The following is an 18,653-nucleotide window of genomic DNA, read 5'->3' on the forward strand; positions in this document are numbered from 1 at the left end:
AAGGCGATGTCTAAGTACATTATTGAGGAATTTACTAGCGATCACTTTGTTATCAAAGCTCTCCCCATCTCTCCAGTCCCACCTCTAAATACGGTGATAACTCTTCACCGTAACAGTATTAACACTGACTGGCGTTACTGCTGTATTAACCGGCTCCCTTAAACAAGGGTTATGGTTTCTACCAGCTTGAAGCTGCCAGTTCCATTCAACATGCAATAGTGCGGCAGCCATCTTGGATCACAAAGTAAACAATGTGACAAAATGGATGCTTCCCCCATTTAAAACTGAGAGAAAGCTGCAGGCCCTCAGGGGTGGAACTATATTAGCTGAAGACAGACAGTTTCATATGAAATAACAATATATTTGTATTTGACAATTTTACTAATGTTTGTAGGATGCAATAGTGACCCACCCTGGGGCACACATTTCACTTATACAGGACATGTGCATTCACACACATGTGCACACGTATGCACGCTGCCTTGACTCACCCCTCACAAGCAGTGTGCCCCTGAGCATGGAACCCAAAACAGTCATCCATAGCCCATCAAACAGAGCAAGACATTCGGTCTCCATACAGAAACGTTTTTTTTGCATAAAGGAAGGGTTTTTTTTAACAGGGAAAATTATTTACATAAATAAATAAAAAGCTTCCTGCTCAATGCAGATTTTTGGATCATATGAAAATGAAATGAAAAGGAGATATATAGAGCGCGAACATTCACCCGAGGGTGTCAAGGCGCTAGGCATGTTGGCTTTGCACTTATGGTGTGTTTACACGACTGCTCTAGGATTTCTTTTCAAAATCTCAACGAAAAATGAGAAAGCTGCCCTCAGATGTAATAGGAAAGTTACAGAAGAAGGCTCCAGACTCTCTCTGGCTGGCCTTGGTGAATGGCCTGTAGGGGGCAGGTGAGGGCAGATAAGGGTGTGCATGACCTGGGTGCAGGGGTGGGGGGAAATGTCCCATCTGCAGGTCATGATCAAAGGTCCTCCTAACACACTCAAAAATAATGAAGAACAGCTGTTTACTGAACAAATACTGCGATTCAATTAGCAGCCGGAATTATTACAACAAACAAGCATTGTCAGCGGGTATCTGTTTGCAATTTAAAAAAAGTAAACAGCTGCCACCAAATGTACCATGTAATCCACAAACACTCATACTTAAAGTGCATTCAGCTTCTTAAAAGTATGCCCATATGTGTGATAGTCTGTCTATATCAGTCTATCGATCCATGCGTTTTATGGAAGTCCATTTTATTGATAAAGTTCTCCCCTCAACGCCCCTTCCTCACCTCTGCTAGCGCTTTGAGGTGGTCTCAAGCCTGAATTGGGCGCTTTACAAGGAGCCAACTTAACTTCTCACTTTATTCACACCCCACCCCCTACAGTCAGTAAAACAGTCTGACTCTGCATGGTGTTGTACAATGGACCCCCTCGACCCCCAGACCCCTGTCTGCAGCCACTAGTAAAATCTTCGGGGGAGGAGCGGGGTCCTGCCAGAGGGGACCGGTGACCCGGTAAATCTACAACAGACACCAAGCTTCAGAACTGGTGTTACTGAGTACAAAAAAAGACATTCATTTATAGTGATATAAACGTGTGTTATGTCCTTCTAAGCTCTGTAAATACATATGCCTATTATCATTGAATTTAATGATGATGCTCAGTTGAACAGCGTTGGATGGATTTTTGACCCACCTAACCTTGCAGGTCGTGGCAGATGTTAGAAGAGAACATTTAACTCACTGAGCCATGAAATGAAATTAAATGAATTTGTACTTGTAAAGCACACTTATACCCCAACCGGGGTTTCCTGGTGCTGTGCGCATACCGCTGTGGAACCCTTCCTGGCTTTTCCCTGTGAAATGTCCACTCCTGGGCACCCCCAAGGTGTAGCCAGGCATCCAAGCGCTGCTGGGGCCGTTGTGGAGATTAAGCAAGCTATTGCCCAGAGTCACAGAGTGGGACCCATGATTAGAATAGGCGGAGTGGCCATTATACACAGGGACACCCTCAGCTACTCGGTGATACAACTTCACGAGTTAATTGATGCGGAAGGGATGAGTTTTATTATAAAAATTAATGACAACTTCTCCCTCACTGGGGCATTGATTTATCGCCCACCAGGACCATGCACAGGCTTTCTGGGGAGTATCGGAGAAGTGCTCAGCCCACTAATACTTAGGTATTCTAATTTTACCTTGATGGGTGATATAAACATCCATTTAGAGTCCACAACAGACGCATCTGCTGCCTCCTATCGGGAAACCATGGAGGTACTGGGCCTCACCATTCGTGACACCCAAGCCACCCATGAGGCGGGTCATACGATAGACTGTATCGCCACTAATTTAGATACTTTAACAACCGACCCCCTTACACCCCAAACTTGGACTGACCATATGCTGATCCCTTTCAAGCTTCCCCTTGTGCTTAACGGAAAGAAAGAGCATGAGAATGAACGCAGCCAGGCCAAACGGGATGAGTGGAAAACGATATTGTCCCACCCAGAATTAATCACCATGGCCAGGGACTGTAGACCCCAGCTGGCAGGACCTTCAAATCCCACTACTTTCAGAACATGGATGAATGAACTGAAAGGTACGGTTGGGCAGGGAAAACTTAGAACGAGGCGCGAAAGAAAGAAGACATCCGCACCTTGGTTCGACCGAGAACTCAAAAATAAACAAGGGGAGCTATGAAGAGCTGAACGAAGCTGGTGGAAAAATTATTGTAGCACAGAACGTAGCAAATATAAAATGATAAAAAGTGCCTATCATGCGCTAATTAAACATGCAAAAAAGAGGTATTTCTCATCGGCAATAGAAACAGCTAACAGCAAACACAAGGAAATATTCAAAATTGTGAATGGTTTTAACAAACCAAAATGCTTAGCGCAGGTTATTCCGCCCTCACAGACGCTCTGTGATAAGATCGCAGACTGTTTTGAGGAAAAAGTACAGGGTTTGACGAAGGACTTTGATGTCCCTATATTAGAGCCAAGAAAAGAGGGTGACATAACAAGGCAAGGGGCTACTCAGTTAACAACCTTCCAACCTATTAGTCTGGAGGAGACTAGAAGAGCAATTTTGGCAACAAAATCCGGATCCCCTTTTGACCCATGCCCTGTTAGACTTCTACACCGCATTGAGGAAATTGCCAATCCAGTAATAAATGCTATTGTCAACAACTCACTATCCACGGCCAATGTACCCCTAGAGTGGAAACTGGCTGCTGTGAAACCACTGCAAAAAAAACAACTTTCCGATCCCACCACACTGTCAAACCTACGACCCATCTCACTACTTCCGGCCCTGTGTAAAATCACAGAGTCAATGGTAAACAAACAGCTTACACGCTTCTTGGAAGATAGTGAAGCATGGCATTCCAACCAAGCAGGTTTCAGGACCCAACATTCCACGGAATCGGCCCTCCTGTTCACTACAGAAACTATCCGCTCAGCTCTAGACCAAGGTAAGAAGGCCGTCCTGATCTTATTAGATCTTTTGGCGGCCTTCGACACGGTCTCACACGTCATCTTAATAGACCGGCTAATAACATCTGGCGTTACAGGGATACTACTAGAGTGGATAAAAAACTTTTTAAGTGACAGGAGACAAGTGGTGACCCTGGGGGAATTCTGTTCTAGTGAAAAATCACTGTTGACGGGAGTTCCTCAGGGTTCAAGCTTGAGCCCGACTCTGTTTAATGTTTATACCACACCTCTGATAAAGCTGATATCGTCATTTGGCATAGATGTAATAGCCTATGCCGACGATACACAACTGATCCTGGTAATGGATAAGGATAACCAGGTCTGGGAGGAAAAACTCAAAGGTTGCCTAACGGCCACTTTTGAATGGATGCGGCTAAATCACCTAAAATGCAACACTGGTAAAACTGAGATCATGCCAATAGGCCCAAAAAATGATTTCATCCCCAGACTATGGTGGCCAGAAAAGGCAGAAATACCGCCTCATACCACCAACTCGGCCCGCAATCTGGGGGTGTACTTCGACGCTGGCCTGTCTTTCAGACAACAAGCGGCTAGAGTGGCAGGCATGTGCTTTGGGGTGATAAAGGGACTGAGAAAGTTCTTTGATTTGTTGCCCTTTGAAGCAAGAAAAACAGTTACGGTTGCACTAGTAACATCACGCATCGACTATTGCAACAGCCTCTACGCTGGTACAAATAAAGCAGTCACACATAAACTTCAGATGGTGCAGCATGCTGCAGCAAGGCTGGTTTTGAAATGGTCGAAAAGATCATCAGCAACCAAAGCCCTCAATGCACTACACTGGTTGCCCATAACAAAAAGGGTCTTGTTTAAAGTACTACTAATTACCTTTCGAGCTGTTCATGACCTAGGCCCATTATATCTAAGGAAACAATTTAGTAGATACTGCCCAACTCGAGCATTACGATCCTCAACTGCCAAACTGCTTACCGTCCCGGGTTTCAGACTCAAAACCCGAGGGGGCAAGTCCCTGGCGGTATTGGGTGCAAAAGCATGGAACACTCGCCCCCCACATCTGAGAATATTGGACAAGGAAACAGACTTTCGTAAACATCTAAAAACCTGGATCTTTAATCTCCAAGATACAACTGCCAGAAGCCTAGTGTGATTTTAGATCTGGTCAAGCAAGCATAGAGGCAACCTGACATCTGGTTGTCCTTACTCGGGCGCCTAGATGCTCCCTGGAGCGATTGTTGCGCAATACAAATTGGCATTTACATTTATATTTACCGAGGCGAGAATGATCAGGTCCGAGGAAATTGAGCCCAAAACCCACCGAGGTGGGAATTGAACCCTGGTCCCGGGCCAGACCTATGCATCAGGGTCTGCCGCTCTAACCATTGATCCACACTTCTCCACATCTCGCCAGATCTGCAGGTGAGTACCCCACAATGCACTAACAATCCTCCAGCATTCGCCCACCTATAATAGCATAAACACCAAGCAAAAATTGTCTGTTGTTTTTTCCTTTGATTCCTTTGTGATCTTTTGTTCAGTTGTTATAATCTTTAGCCACAAAAGCCAACACGTGTTTAGTCGCACAATGGGAAATGTCACGCGACTTCCTCAGGGCATATATGTTCTCTTGAAAAAGCCCTTATAGTCGGTTGAACTTCAGTCTCTCTATTATCATGGTAGCCTATTCCAGTCTTCTCATTGCTGTCATTTTAAGTCAGTAATTCTCCTATTTGATATCCTCAATGGGTGAGTATATTCTCAATTTAAAACTCCACGGTTATGGAGTCAATTATGGCCTTGTACCCATTTCTGGTAAGCAAAGTCTCTCTTGGTCCGATTTGCAGCGAGCCCGCTGTGTGTCCCGAGTGATGCAACCTGGGCCACTGGAATTATGCGATTGTGCAGCAATTTCCGCATAATTGTAGATTTGCCACATAATCCATCACCTGCCGCATAATCTGCAGAATTTATTCCCAAATATTGTTTCCAGTTCAAATGGTTCAAAAGTTAGTTAAAACACAATCACACGTGATGCCGCGCAGTGGAAGAACCGTTCCAAGGTTTGACTGGTCACCTTAATGTAGCTTATTGCTATATTTGTGTATTAACACCTTCGCCGCAGGGCTAATTCCCTCTGCGGCGCTGGGGGGGGAGGGGGCGCGCGCAGCGCCACGGTGCTCGTAACAAGCTCGGCTCGCCACGCTGTACTGTGGCGCTGTGCTCATGACAAGCTGAGCTCGTCATGACCACGCCCGTTTCTTAGAACGCTCAGCACCGCGGGGGAATTAGCCCCACGTGTGAGCGACCGCGCGTGTCATGGCCAGCTCAGCTCGTCATGAGCACACGGCACGGACGGGGTTAAAGTGGTACTAAAGAGGTACAACTAATGCCCAGTATTAACAAGTTCAAAAATGACTAAGTAATGAAGTTATACTATCACAAGATGAACCGCATAATTTGCCTTTTCATGCAGCACAATTTATTCAACCCTGCCGAATAATTTGGCCCTACCCTGCCGCATAACTCCAGTGGCCCTGGGTATAAAGTACTGAAGCGCTTTATTCCCTTCCCCGTAGGTGCTGCTGGGTGGCGCACTCTCAGCGATCGACTGTGTGGTGAAAAAGGCTTTGACCGGGGCAGGGCCTCGCAAGGGGCCCAAATGCTACAAAAAAGAATAGAGGCGCAGTGGGCCCTGACACCTCTGGCCCGGTGCCACTGCACCTGCTACACCATCGATAGCTACGCCACTGCGGCTGTGACATTTCCTGCCTTCCCCTTCGCCTAAGAGACTGCATCACTCGACAGCCCCAGCCCCGCCGGCTCCTGCACACACCCAGTCCTCTGCCTGTTTCTTGCCCTGACCGTCTGCACAGGGCTGCGATTTGACCTCAGCTGCGGCGCGCTGCGTTTGTGGCTCTCCACCAGGGGGCGCCCGACGCCCACTCACCCGCCCGGAGCCGCGGCGCTCACGGTTTACGCTCCAGGGCCCTGCACTCCGGTTCCTGATAAGGATGGCGCCAGGATCGCTTCTACGCCCCCTGGCACCAGGCGGCACCGATCCCAGCCTCGGCAGGGCGATGACTGCACTTACCCGTCCGTAACTAGCAGGCCTCAAACTCCCTGCAGCCCTGCGGGGTCACCCACCCCGCCTGCTGCACACCCCTGCCCGGAAACACAGAAATCTAGGCTCCAATTAGCCCCTTAAACAACTAATCATAAACTGCATGCCTCTAAAAGGTTCTAGGGTTTGGGGGTATTACTTATTTTTTTCTTTTTCATGTTTTTGATTGCTTTGAAACTAATGCTCTTTCGAGCGTTAAATGTCTAACTTTTGGCTCACCCAAAAACGTGATTGGAATATTTGATCTATCACCAGAAATGCAGATGTTGTGTGCAGCAACGTTTCATAGGTACAGATGGGGGGCAGGTAAGGCACGTGCAAGGTGGGTAGCAGAGAGGCCGAATTTGGGGAAGTAGTGAGCTGCAAAAAAAAGCGTTGGCAAAGCCAATAACACTGGCGTCGACTGACACCTTTTTGGCTTTGTCAAAGCTTGTTTTGCTATAGTTTTAAAAAACCTCTTTTGTTGCGGGGCTGCTGAAGCCTCACAGACGCCAAAAAAACATAATGGCTAAAAGCAAAAATATTTGTTGGTCTCAAAAAGCATACATTGCCACAGTAGTCCTTGGCATTGAGGGGAACGGTATTCGGTGCTTAATCGGATATGGGCCTAGTGAAAGAGCGGAAAAATATCACCGACAGGGGAGAGGATGTGGCCTGATGGCTAGATTGCCGACTTTGGTGCTGGAAACCAAGATTCGCGCCTCGGGGTCACGTCCACATCCTGTGATTCTGGGCAACTCACTTCATCTCCCCGTGCCTGAATGTGTAATGTAAATACGGTGCTCATGTGAAGAGCTCCAATACCTTCGGGTCGAGTTTGTGCTATATAAATCTGCATTATATAAAAAAAAAATGTCAGCCAATGACTGGGGTGGGCTAAACCATCGCCCCATCCTGTATCCGGGTGGGCGGATGAAAAATGTGAATGACACAACAACAGGCAAATGGATAAAGAGGGCCGGATGAAAGCCCATATGCCCATATCACTAGGTACTCGCTCTCACTCTCTCTAAATATATATATCTATACTACTATTATAAAGGAAGAACTTTGCACCTTTGAGGCGGGTAAACTCGGGAACCACAGCGCCAATCCACACACCCGATACATCAATAATCGTCAGGGTGTGCAGATGGACATAGGCTATATAAAGTATAAAAATATGCGTTATTAAAAAAATGAACATAAAAAAAGTAGTCCCTTCGAAGTAGCGCCGGCCGCGACCTGCGTGCTGACGTCAGGAGCGCAGGGAGGAGTGGCGTCCAGGAACGCGAGGAGGAGCGGGAGACATGGCGCGGGGGAGGAGCGGTGATGAACGGCGAAATGGCGGTGAGGACCGGCGGACAGGCGGGAGGAGGTGTAAGCAGCGAGGAGTGGCGGAGCGGTGAAATGAGGAGCGCGGGAAAGGAGCGGCGGCTGAGATAAGGCTCCGGGCAGGCGGGGGTCGGGGCGGGCGGGGGCCCGGGCTGCTTGACAATGTCGGGGCGGGCGGGGGGCCAGGCTGCTGCACAATGTGCGGTGAAATGAGGAGCGCGGGGAGGAGCGGCGGCTGAGGTAAGGCTCCGGGCAGGCGGGGGTCGGGGCAGGTGGGGGATGGGGCGGGAGGGGGCCCGGGCTGCTTGACAATGTCGGGGCGGGCAGGGGTCCAGGCTGCTGCACAATGTCAGGGCGGGCGGGGGTCGGGGAAGCCTGATTGCTCCCGGACAAGGTCGGGACGGGCTGCTAGTTTGTATATAAAAACATATGGAGTCACCTCCCCGATATTGACAAAGGCGTGTAGCCGAAACGCGTCTGTCGAGTTCTTGTTTGCGGCAATAAAACGGATAAAAATTTCCCCCTGGTGTGCGCCTCGATTTGTGGTCTGGGAACGGGAGCATCGTAAAGCAAAAAAAATATATATATATATCCATACTACTATTATAAAGAGAGAACACAACCCTTTGAGCCAGGTAAACTCGGGAACCACAGCGCCAATCCACATACCCGATACATCATAGAAATTGTCAAGGTGTGTAGATGGACATAGGCTACATAAAATAAAAAAAAACGTACATTTTAAAAATTAACTTTAAAAACAAAGTAGTCCCCTGAAAGAAGCGCCGGCCGCGACGTCTGCGTCATGACATCGGGAGAGCGGGGAGGAGCGGTGTTCACGAGCAACAGGAAGAGCGGAGGACATGATCGCGGGGTGGAGCTGCGGACAGGCGGGGAGGAGCGGCGAGCGACGGACAAGCGGTAATGACCAGCGAGAAGCGAAGCAGCAGTGGAGCGGTAAAATCAGCAGCGCGAGGAGGAGCGGCGAGTAAGGTAAGTGAGGGTGCGCAACGAGGGACGGGTGGAGGGACGGGCGGGAGCCATGGGTGAACGCAAGCCTGAAATGCTGCCCCCAGCCCCCTTCTGCCTCGGGCAACGCTGCTGCAAGCCTCAAATGCTGCCCCCAGCCCCCTTCTGCCCCGGGCAACGCCGGGGCAGGCTGCTAGTATATATATATATAATTTCAGTGAAGTCAAAAGATCTTGGCTAGCACCAGACCTGAAGCAAAAAAACAAGTCGAGAGGTGCAAAGCGATTGCAATCTATAGAGACTGGCTTGCGCCTCAGAATTCTGAGACAAAACGCACACGTAGAGAGGGAGTCAGACCGCAGGTCAGACTTATGCTATGGAATGAACAAAGTGACCGTATGAACCCTTCTTTAGACAATGGGGTATATGCAGCTGTGTGGCAGAAGGGGCTAGGATATAGAACCCTGGTGTCTAGGTGGACGACTGCTGGTTCTCTGTGTTGAATGGTGTAGGTAAATGGCCACGTGTGTCCCCCTCAAAAACTTTGCAATTTCACAGTATTAATAAATGCACATTGGAACACTTTAATGGTTACTGATGTCAAACGTTTCTGTACATCAAATACATATTTTATTTAAAGTTTCCTATACAGAAATGAGAAGATGGTTTTGTATATATTAAGTGTCATTTAAAATCCATTTTACTCAATGCATGTTGAGAACTGGAGAAGCAAGACAATAAAGTTAATGTTTTGCACTCTAGTAGAAAAAAACGAGATTGTGTTACAACTGGTGGTGGTTTTAGCAAGTGTGGTATGTGGCTGTACTGTGTATAAGGAAGCAGACACATTAAATTTGAGTAGAAGAGAGTTTTCCAGTTCAGTTGTTTATGTATGCATCATTAGCATGTTGGGGTTGGGCATTGTTTCGGAGTCTAGCCTGTATTGTATTAAAAAGGCTTCATCAGGGCTAGGAAACTTCTTCCTATGTTAATATCTCAGCACGGGGCAATGAATAACATTATAGAATTTAAAAAGTTGATGTACTACAGCACAAATTGATTTTGCTCCACTGAGGTGCAGCTTGCGTGCTCAAAAAATATCCTTATTGTGTGAATGTGTATAAACCATCTACATGTGTGTGTATATTTATGTAGTAAATGCAGATGTGAATAGAGTGTAATATGCTATTTATTACACCCTCATCTGGGGTCGGATCTGCCATATCTTGTACTGTATCTTAACTATTTAATATTAATATCATGTTCTCTGCTCGTTAATAGTTGTAAAGCGCTCTGATACCCATGAGGGTCTTGTTCGCGCTATATAAAACCTTCAAATAAATAAAATAGATACATTTGTTGAGTGTGGGGATGGGTCATGACACTCAAGAGGCAAAGTCTTCAGTGAGTCACGATGGATGTCTCTCAACAATGGTAATAAATAACGTATTATACCCTGCACGTCTGCATATATGGTTTATGACACATCATTTTTCATTTGTGTTTAGTTATGCATTTAATAAAAACCAGAATTAAAGTTGTTCAATTTGTGCAGCAGGGTAAAATCACACTCAGGAGATATAGTAAGAGTATTAGGAGTGTTAGTTCTATGTGTAAAGTATTGGTAACATGGAATCTTTGAGGCAGTAGAAGGTGCTTTTCTCGTGACACTTTTTCTGTACTGTGATAAACTCAATTTTGAATGTTGTACTGCTGTGCGAACATGTGCATATTAGTAAAATTTCTCTAATTAATGTATTAGTGTGCCTTTCACTGCCATATCATAAATGTTTATACATCTATATATAGATAGTCAATGAAAAAACACAGCTAGGATGTGGCCTAATGGCTAGAGCAGTCAGCCTCTAAGCTGGGGAAGTGGGTTTGAGTCCCAGCAGGGGCGCTTTACATCCTGTGATTGTTGGCAAATCACTTAATCTCCGCCATGCCTGACAAAAATGAATGTATCTGTCTGTAACGCAACTGGTGCTCATGTAAAGCTCTCTGATACCTTCGGGTCGCGTTTGCGCTATATAAAACTCAAACAAATAATAATAACTATGTTACTGTTTGCTTCCAGCTCAAACAAGCAAAAATAGTTATGGCATACAACACACACAATGCATAGCATAACTCACCTCATCCTCCATTGTTAACTGTTGTTTACCTTTTTTTCAGTGCCATCTGCAAATGGATGTTATGAACATGGCAGGCAAGGTGAGTAATGGAACACTTTGTGTGCATTGCATACCACAGCTGGTGAATGTCAGTGATTTTGCACGTTTGATCCTGAACCATAACACAATTTTAATTGTGTTTTTTATAGAATTTTTACGTTTTCTACATTAATACACTCTAATCCCAACCCACTGCGGGTGGTAAACTCCTTCACGCTTGAAATCCAACATCCAGGTGGGTCCGGCTGCAGCAAAGTTATAGCAGAAATTGCCTAGAACGGATACCAATCACCATGAGGGTAGTTATACCTAAAGATACAAGATGGCTGCCATATCACTGGGTGTTCAAGAGTTCCTTCGCCACATGGAAACATAATCCTCCACTAATGTCCTACAACGTTTGCTGGAAGGCCCTCAGCATAGGTGATCTCACGGTCCTCCGTCCTCACACACGAGCATGAAGCGTTTTGAAGATGCTCGGATACTTTGTCCTTGTGTGGAATTCTGCTTTAGTTACTGTTTTGGAGACAGTTATGTTTTGTGGGGAGTGCCCGTGACATGTTTTTGCACTTCTTCGGCGTTTGACTCACCCAATTTTAGGTTTTTTATTGTTTTTTTTCCTATAAAACAAGCTGGTTTCAATAAATTCCTGAGTGTGGGTAGCTTTTATTGCCTGTTGTGGTTGCACAGTATTCCCATATGCTCTAAACCACATAAAATGGCTGGGCGCGGCCCAAGGAACTGCTTGTACATTTCACTCCAGGTGGGATTGATAACCTCGAGGGGTGGGGGTGGTTTCCATGTAAAGACACAATGTGCTTTAACTCAGGAGACGAGCTCAGGTCTTCTGAAACGCATTTCATGCTGGACTGGGTCAGCGAAACCTGGCTAGGTTCCTTAGATTTACTATAGACAATGAGCGCCAGAATTTTAAGGCAGCTCCCCCCGGCTCATGAAAAAATGTATCAAGCCACCCCCACCATAACAACCAAACTCTCACAAGAATTCTAAAAAATTGGCAGCTCAGAACGTATTTAATAATTAAAACATTGCAGTAATGCTCAGTTATTCCATTTAGAAATTCCATCAAATGAATGACTGCCAACCCGCTATTAGCAGTCCGGTCTCCGTAAAAGTGTAAAAGTATCGACACTGTGAAGGACTTCGAGGATTTTTTAAAGTCCCCCTCTCCTTTACACCTACTCCCAGCCAAGACAGCAGTGACAAAAGACGTTACTGATCGCCAGTACAGGGTGGTTCACTGGCACTCTGTTTTCTCTTGCTAAAACCTACGGGTGGGCGTAACTTGCGTAATTTAAATTATTTGAAATTACAGCAACATTCCTTGAGATTACACGGAATTACGCGAGGAGTGTATCCCAGCATTTCGTGTTAGTTTTGTTGGCACAAAATGCACACTTGCGTCCAAAATAGACCAAGGATGCTTTTTCCACCAAGAAAATAGAACTGAACACGAACAGCGGCAGCCGCTGGTGCACACTAAATTTGTGTTCCCCTTTAGGATTTTTGTGCCAAACTACTCATAGTCATGTGAACAGGCATCATTTTTAGTAACGTTGTGTCAACTGAGTAACACAAGTTACTGAAAGTACTCCAATTACTCCAGCATTGGTAACATTTCAGCCAGGCCTACTAGGGGCACAACACTGCTTTCAGCTTGATGTTTGTCTCGATTCCCCAGGGGCACAGTAAATGCCCCTCCTGGCCAGACTCGGATGACCACACGGAGATCTCTTCAGCCCCCCTCCAGCAGGCCCTTGCAACAGTTTGAAGACCTCCGCTCAGGGGCTGAGGGTGGATTTTTATCTAGTTAAGTCTATCATCCTTTCTGTAAACCTCATAACTCTTGGCCTTTCAGAAAAGTAATATTTCTGGAGGAAGTCCCCCAAATTCAGGAAAAAAAAACTTTCCTCCTGCTTTAGTATAATCTACAACATCCTCTCTCTTCCACCCAGCCCCTCAAGCCTTTTCTAGTACATACCAGCTCACCACAGAGGACAATAATGGTCATTAAATGCCCACTTCCAGATTCTAGGTCAAGCCAGGCCTGTGCGCATAGAATGATTGTGAGATCATAGAACAATCACTCCAGCCCTCTGTGGTGGGGCTATTATGTTACTCAAACATTCCACCCATTGAGTACAGAATGTTCTGATTATTACAATTAAAACAACTAGGAGAGAGAGAGAGGGAGGAAAATTAGTGTAGAGCCAGAGGGTCTATACAAGACATCCCAAGCCCTCCCTCACTCCATTGTCATTAGTGTGGTTTCTTGCGCAATCTCTGCCTCTGTTAGGTCCCATTTTTCTCCACCATTTCACATACACTTCTCCTCCTTCAATCTCTCTTATGCTTATCTCTGCCTTTTCCTCTGTCCCAAGCTCTCTCGCGCCCTTATCTTGTATTGCGACTTATATAGCGCATGTACCACCCGAAGGCATCAAGGCGCTTGCCTTGGGAACCCGTCCTGGCTTTTTCCCTGTGAGATAACCCCTACTGGGCATCCCCAAGGTGAAAGCCAGGCATCCCGCAGCGGGTGGGCCGCCGTAGTGGAGATTAAGCAAGCTATTGCCCAGAGTTGCTGCATGGGACCCCATGATTAGAGTAGGCACCGAGGCGAGAATTATCGAGTCCGTGGCCATTTTTGGGCTCAGGACCCTGCCGCGTCGGAAATTGAACACTGGTCCCGGGCCAGACCTCTGCATCAGGGTCTGCTTTTCTTCTGTAGCGGCTTGTTTTAGAGTGGGGTCTTACAACACAGAGATCCCTTCCATATAGATGTGTTCACCAAGGAGAGATCTTCTTATAGCCCACAGACAACATATTGGCTCTCCATGTCCCCACTTTATACTTCTGGTGTACACACAGACACACGGGCACACACACAGACACACACACTATTGTTCAGCACAAAAGGACAGCAACTGTTGCAACAGTGGGTGTGATTAGCTCAAAAAACTAATTTGCGTTGAATAAGTTATTAGGAAAATTTGTGTTTGCCAGACGCAAACTTGTAAAATCAGGTACAATACGTAGTGAGTGGAAGCTCTCTAGAGGACAAGTATTTCCTGATCCCACCCCTCACTGCTCTATGCTCCAGGAAATAGTGGGTTCAGTAACTTCTACCATCTTTTTATGCCCACCACCATAAAACTGCACAGTGTCAGATAAAGATAATGACTGCCACCCCTGGGCAGAAAGGGTATTGCACCCACGTCTAAAAATCTCAGTCACTGTCACATTTTTACTAGTCACTAGTGGTCGCTGTTCGAGCACTGTTCGCCTACCCACATTATCCCTGCCCCGCTGGCTCAATAGACTAAAATTTAGATGGCCACACTTACCAGTGGGCAAATCGGACTGCCTTACCTGCACATAAAATAACGACAGAGTAACCAGTAATGTGTTCTGTCACCAAGCTTGCAACGGCACCTGCCAATTCAAAAGAGCGGGGGAAACTGGGCCTTGAGTGGGATATACTCACCGGCCCGGGTTGCTGACCGGATGGATCACAGGCCAAGGAGACAAGGTCCTTCAGGGGATCCTGGGGGTTGAGATGAGGAGGGTAGCGGATCGCTGTGTGCTGAAAGTACGTGGAAGCAGACTGCGGGAGGATGGATGTGGTGGGAAAGTGCAGAGCTGATGAGGGGTGTGGACTCCGTGCAAGACCTGCAAAAAGAATTGTCATTATTATGAGATGATTTACGCATACGCTAATAATTTCTTCTTTGAGAAGCATTCAGAGGCCCTCATGAGGAGAGTTTCAATCAAGCAGAGGAGTGCCAGCCAATGGCAGCATAGGGGCGGGGCAACACTTGATGACATCACAAAAAAGAAAGCAGTTTTCACGCTGCAGATACAATGTAATTCCTTCTCACCCAATCAGAAAACAAATCAGGAATCCATAACTACTGTTGCAACACCATCGTTTCTGAATTCAAAATGGCCGCTGGTGCAGTCGTTCATTCACAGTTTTTCCCTTTTTGGCTGACTGGCTGCCGCACAAGGACACGCCCCTGCCACTTCTATACTTGTTACGCCTGAAGCTCAGAGAGAACGCTGTTTCAAAACACATGCACCTTCATCTCTCACCCATTAACTATCCTCCGCCCCTTTGCTAGCTCAACCGTAAATTCGAAGTCACAATTATTTTTTTGTCTGAATCAGTGATAACTACCTTCGACTTCATATGGCCTCACATCACGAGATCCTTTTAGGGGAATTTTGACAGAATGGTGAAACTGTACCTTTCCTATTGTGGTGTTTCATTTTCTTAACATATTACGCTAAATACACTTTCTACAGTGAAATATGATTATGTACATCAAGGGCCTTATTACAAGTGGACCGTGAGTCACCGAGGTGCGTGGAATTTATCAGATGCAATAATGATTGCTTTTTTTTTTTAACTTTTTGGGCTATAACATGCTGATTTTGTTTTTTATTGCACAACAAGCTGCATGTCCTGGTAAATACTGTCTCTTTCCTCTTCATTAAATTCTGACAGGTTTGACCAGCCAAACTTTAACAAAGCGTGTGATGTTTCTCACATCTTGTAATTTCCGGGTGTGACAAACATTGCACCACTTGTTATTGCAATCCCTGCGCAAATAGGTATTTGCACACAATTTAAGAGGCCAGTTGGAATCAGTCCTCAAGGCTGTCTTTGAATCCACTCCGAAGTACAACGCCCTTGGATAAAGGCTGCCGACACGTTTCTGCTCCGCTTGAACGGACTGATGCACTTATGACGGTCGAATAAAGAGCTGAACTACAAGTGGGTGAAGGTAAATCCTATGCATACAAAGTCCAGTGAATTCAGAAACTGTGTTGGCAAAGCCGAGCAAAGTTTACCGACTTTGTCAAAGCGACACTTAAATGACTGCATCACGCACAGCGGCAGAACGTTTCTCTCCTGATGAGCAGTACATATGGTGGTCAGAAATGTGAGAGAGAGGTATGGGGGGACAGGGTAAAAGAGAAGGCGAGGTCTGAAGCTACTGCAACCGTTGGTGGGGGAGGGGAGATTCATCCACAGGGACCATGAGATTGAGGGAGAATTGGGCATATGTTTAAGTGGACCAAGGGATGAGGTGAGGAGCGTTTACAGTGAACGCAGGAGCGTAGCTACTATTGGTGCAGCAGGTACAGCGTCACTGGGATCCTGAACCGTGAGGGGCCCAGTGAACCCTGAAATTGCTGTATTTTACTACCACAACAGCAGTCAAAGGGCCATTTTATGTGCTTGAACCAGAGCCCATGGAATCCTTGCTACGCTCCTTAGGGAAGGTTAGCCAACTGGCACCAGGTTATTCTTGATCAGTGGCGGCTCCTCAGCTAAGGCGGAGGAGTGTTGCCCCACTGCTCTCGGAGCAGTGCAAAGGAAAAATGAAATAATAATAACAGAACATTATTATCATTGTATTTTTAGTATGGAGCCAAGCTAGGGGAGGAGGAGTGGGTGGTGTACCATAAGTGCGCATGACAGTGTGGCCGGCCATCTTGGGCCAGCCAAATCGTTGTGCGCACTCAGCATGTTCTCCACCCGGCTGTATTGCACAGCCTTGGTGGAAAATATGCACAGGCTCCCATTCCCTGTCTATGCACCGAACCAGGCCGCTCAGACCAATCACAACGCTGCGGTCATGCTAGAACATCGTGATTGGTTAGGGGAATCTGGGGACCTGGGTGCTACCGGAAACCAGGGAGGACGCCACTGTTCTTGGTCCCTTGCAGAAGTGCAAACTGTTTATTTCTTTATGCAGTTTTATATATAATGAATGTTGCCGAAAGGCTTTGGAGCATTTAACATCAGAAATGATGAGTTACATGCAAAAATGAGCCATCCACTAAGACAACAATGCACACCAGCGGTGAGTGGAACATACTGATGCAAAAGGTGGCAAGATAGGCTGAGTAGACATGAAAACGCCCATCACATTAGCACGACAGACTCACTCAGTAGTCCCAGGTGATGGTGATAAGTAAAGGATAGTAACACATCATCAGAGATTGTGACTTGGAGGAGGCCACGTGAAGTCGATAGTAATCGAGCACCGAGGCAAGCCAGTCCAGAGTAGGGAAGTAGAGTAGTAGGAGAATGAACCATTAGAGGGAACTTCAGAGTAAGATAGGGAAGAGTCCACAAACAAGGCAGACTTAAAGGAGCATGTAGGCTGGAGCCTGATTAACACTGGGGTAAGTTGCTTAACTTGACATTTTTAGCACACTTTTAGCAGGAACCACGGGGCAGTGCGCCCACCCTCGTGAACGACCAACACACCCCGCACCATGAATTTGACTAGGGAGCCATAAACTGCTCGATGGCCTCCCTTGGTCATTTCAAACAATTTGTACGGTTCCATTTGAAAAGAGCCAGAAAAACACAGGGCCTGGTTTAGAGATTGGCCGATAAGTTACCCTATCACAATTTGAGATCCTGTCCAACTTATTACAAGTGCCATAGGATATAATGCAATTTCAATAAGGGGGGGAGGATATCACATGCTAAATATAGAAGCTTGTGTAAACACAGAAAAAATACTAACACTGGAGTCAATGTTTTATATCCCGCTGCTTGTGTTCAACACATGTAAGGATACTCTTCACTATTTGGTTTGATACATGTATCATGAATTGTAATGAGCTCATTCATTTTTCAAATGAAAAACTTTGTAAAAGTTTGACGGGTGGAACTCATGTTTCACAGAATCAAACTTTTACAACATTGACAGGAACCACAGTCATGGCGGTTTCGGGCAATGTTTAGAGTTATCCGCTAATTTGGCGAACAAGTCTAGATTAAGTGGGTGGCGGTCCCTTGGGTTGGCAGGGGCAATGTCCGCCATTGTCCCCATGGGGGTATCCTCCGCCCGACAGACTCCAAATCAGCCCCTTCAGAGCCTTCATCAGGACCAAAGCACCTGAGAGTTACAGCACACTGTAGAATTTTCTGAATAATGTTGTCTTTAAGCAAGAAAGGCTTAGCCTATGTGAGTGAATCTAGGGCAGCGAATAGGGGAAGGCTCAGTCCTGAAAATGATCAAGCTCTGTGGCGACCCAGACAGGACTCAAGGGAATACCATCAAAGGTTCTGTACTTAACCACTTCAGTGCTGATGACGAGCCCAGGCTCGTCATGCAGCACGGTGCTCGTGTGCTGGTGACGAGCCTGGGCTCGTCATGAACCGTGGAACGCTCACACGCGGGGATAATTCCCCCGCTGTGCTGAGCGTACCATTGCGCAGGCGGGCTCATGACGAGCCCAGGCTCGTCACCAGCACACGAGCACCGTGCTGCAGGACGAGCCTGGGCTCGTCATCAGCACCGTGGCGCCGTGCGTGGCCCCCATCCCCCCTGCGAAGCGGGGGAATTAGCCCCGCGGCGAAGGGGTTAATGATAAAGATACTGAAAACAGCACCCTTCTTTCTTAGGTGAGTGGTGAGAATGGCAGAGATTATACAGTCAATGAGGAGCCTGACTAGGAACGTCACAAAATGAGGAGGAAAACATATAGGACCTTGAGACAGAGGAAGGAGGAAAAGTGAGCGAGGGCGGAAGGAAGAAGAGAA

At 46.6% G+C, this 18,653-nt stretch overlaps 1 protein-coding gene across 6 annotated transcripts in view; it reads right to left on the reverse strand.

Moving 5' to 3' along the window:
- The window catches only part of NFIC (nuclear factor I C), a 407,618-nt gene that overhangs the window by 30,122 nt on the left and 358,843 nt on the right, over positions 1–18,653 (reverse strand). For all 6 annotated transcript variants that reach the window (XM_086947141.1, XM_086947137.1, XM_086947138.1 and 3 more), the window contains one exon: positions 14,568–14,752. In XM_086947141.1, coding sequence (XP_086803267.1) covers positions 14,568–14,752 — 185 coding nt within the window. The remainder of the gene's footprint in view (positions 1–14,567; positions 14,753–18,653) is intronic.

This window comes from Lissotriton vulgaris, chromosome 12, assembly GCF_964263255.1.
Source record: "Lissotriton vulgaris chromosome 12, aLisVul1.2, whole genome shotgun sequence".
In the NCBI taxonomy this organism is placed as follows: domain Eukaryota; kingdom Metazoa; phylum Chordata; class Amphibia; order Caudata; family Salamandridae; genus Lissotriton; species Lissotriton vulgaris.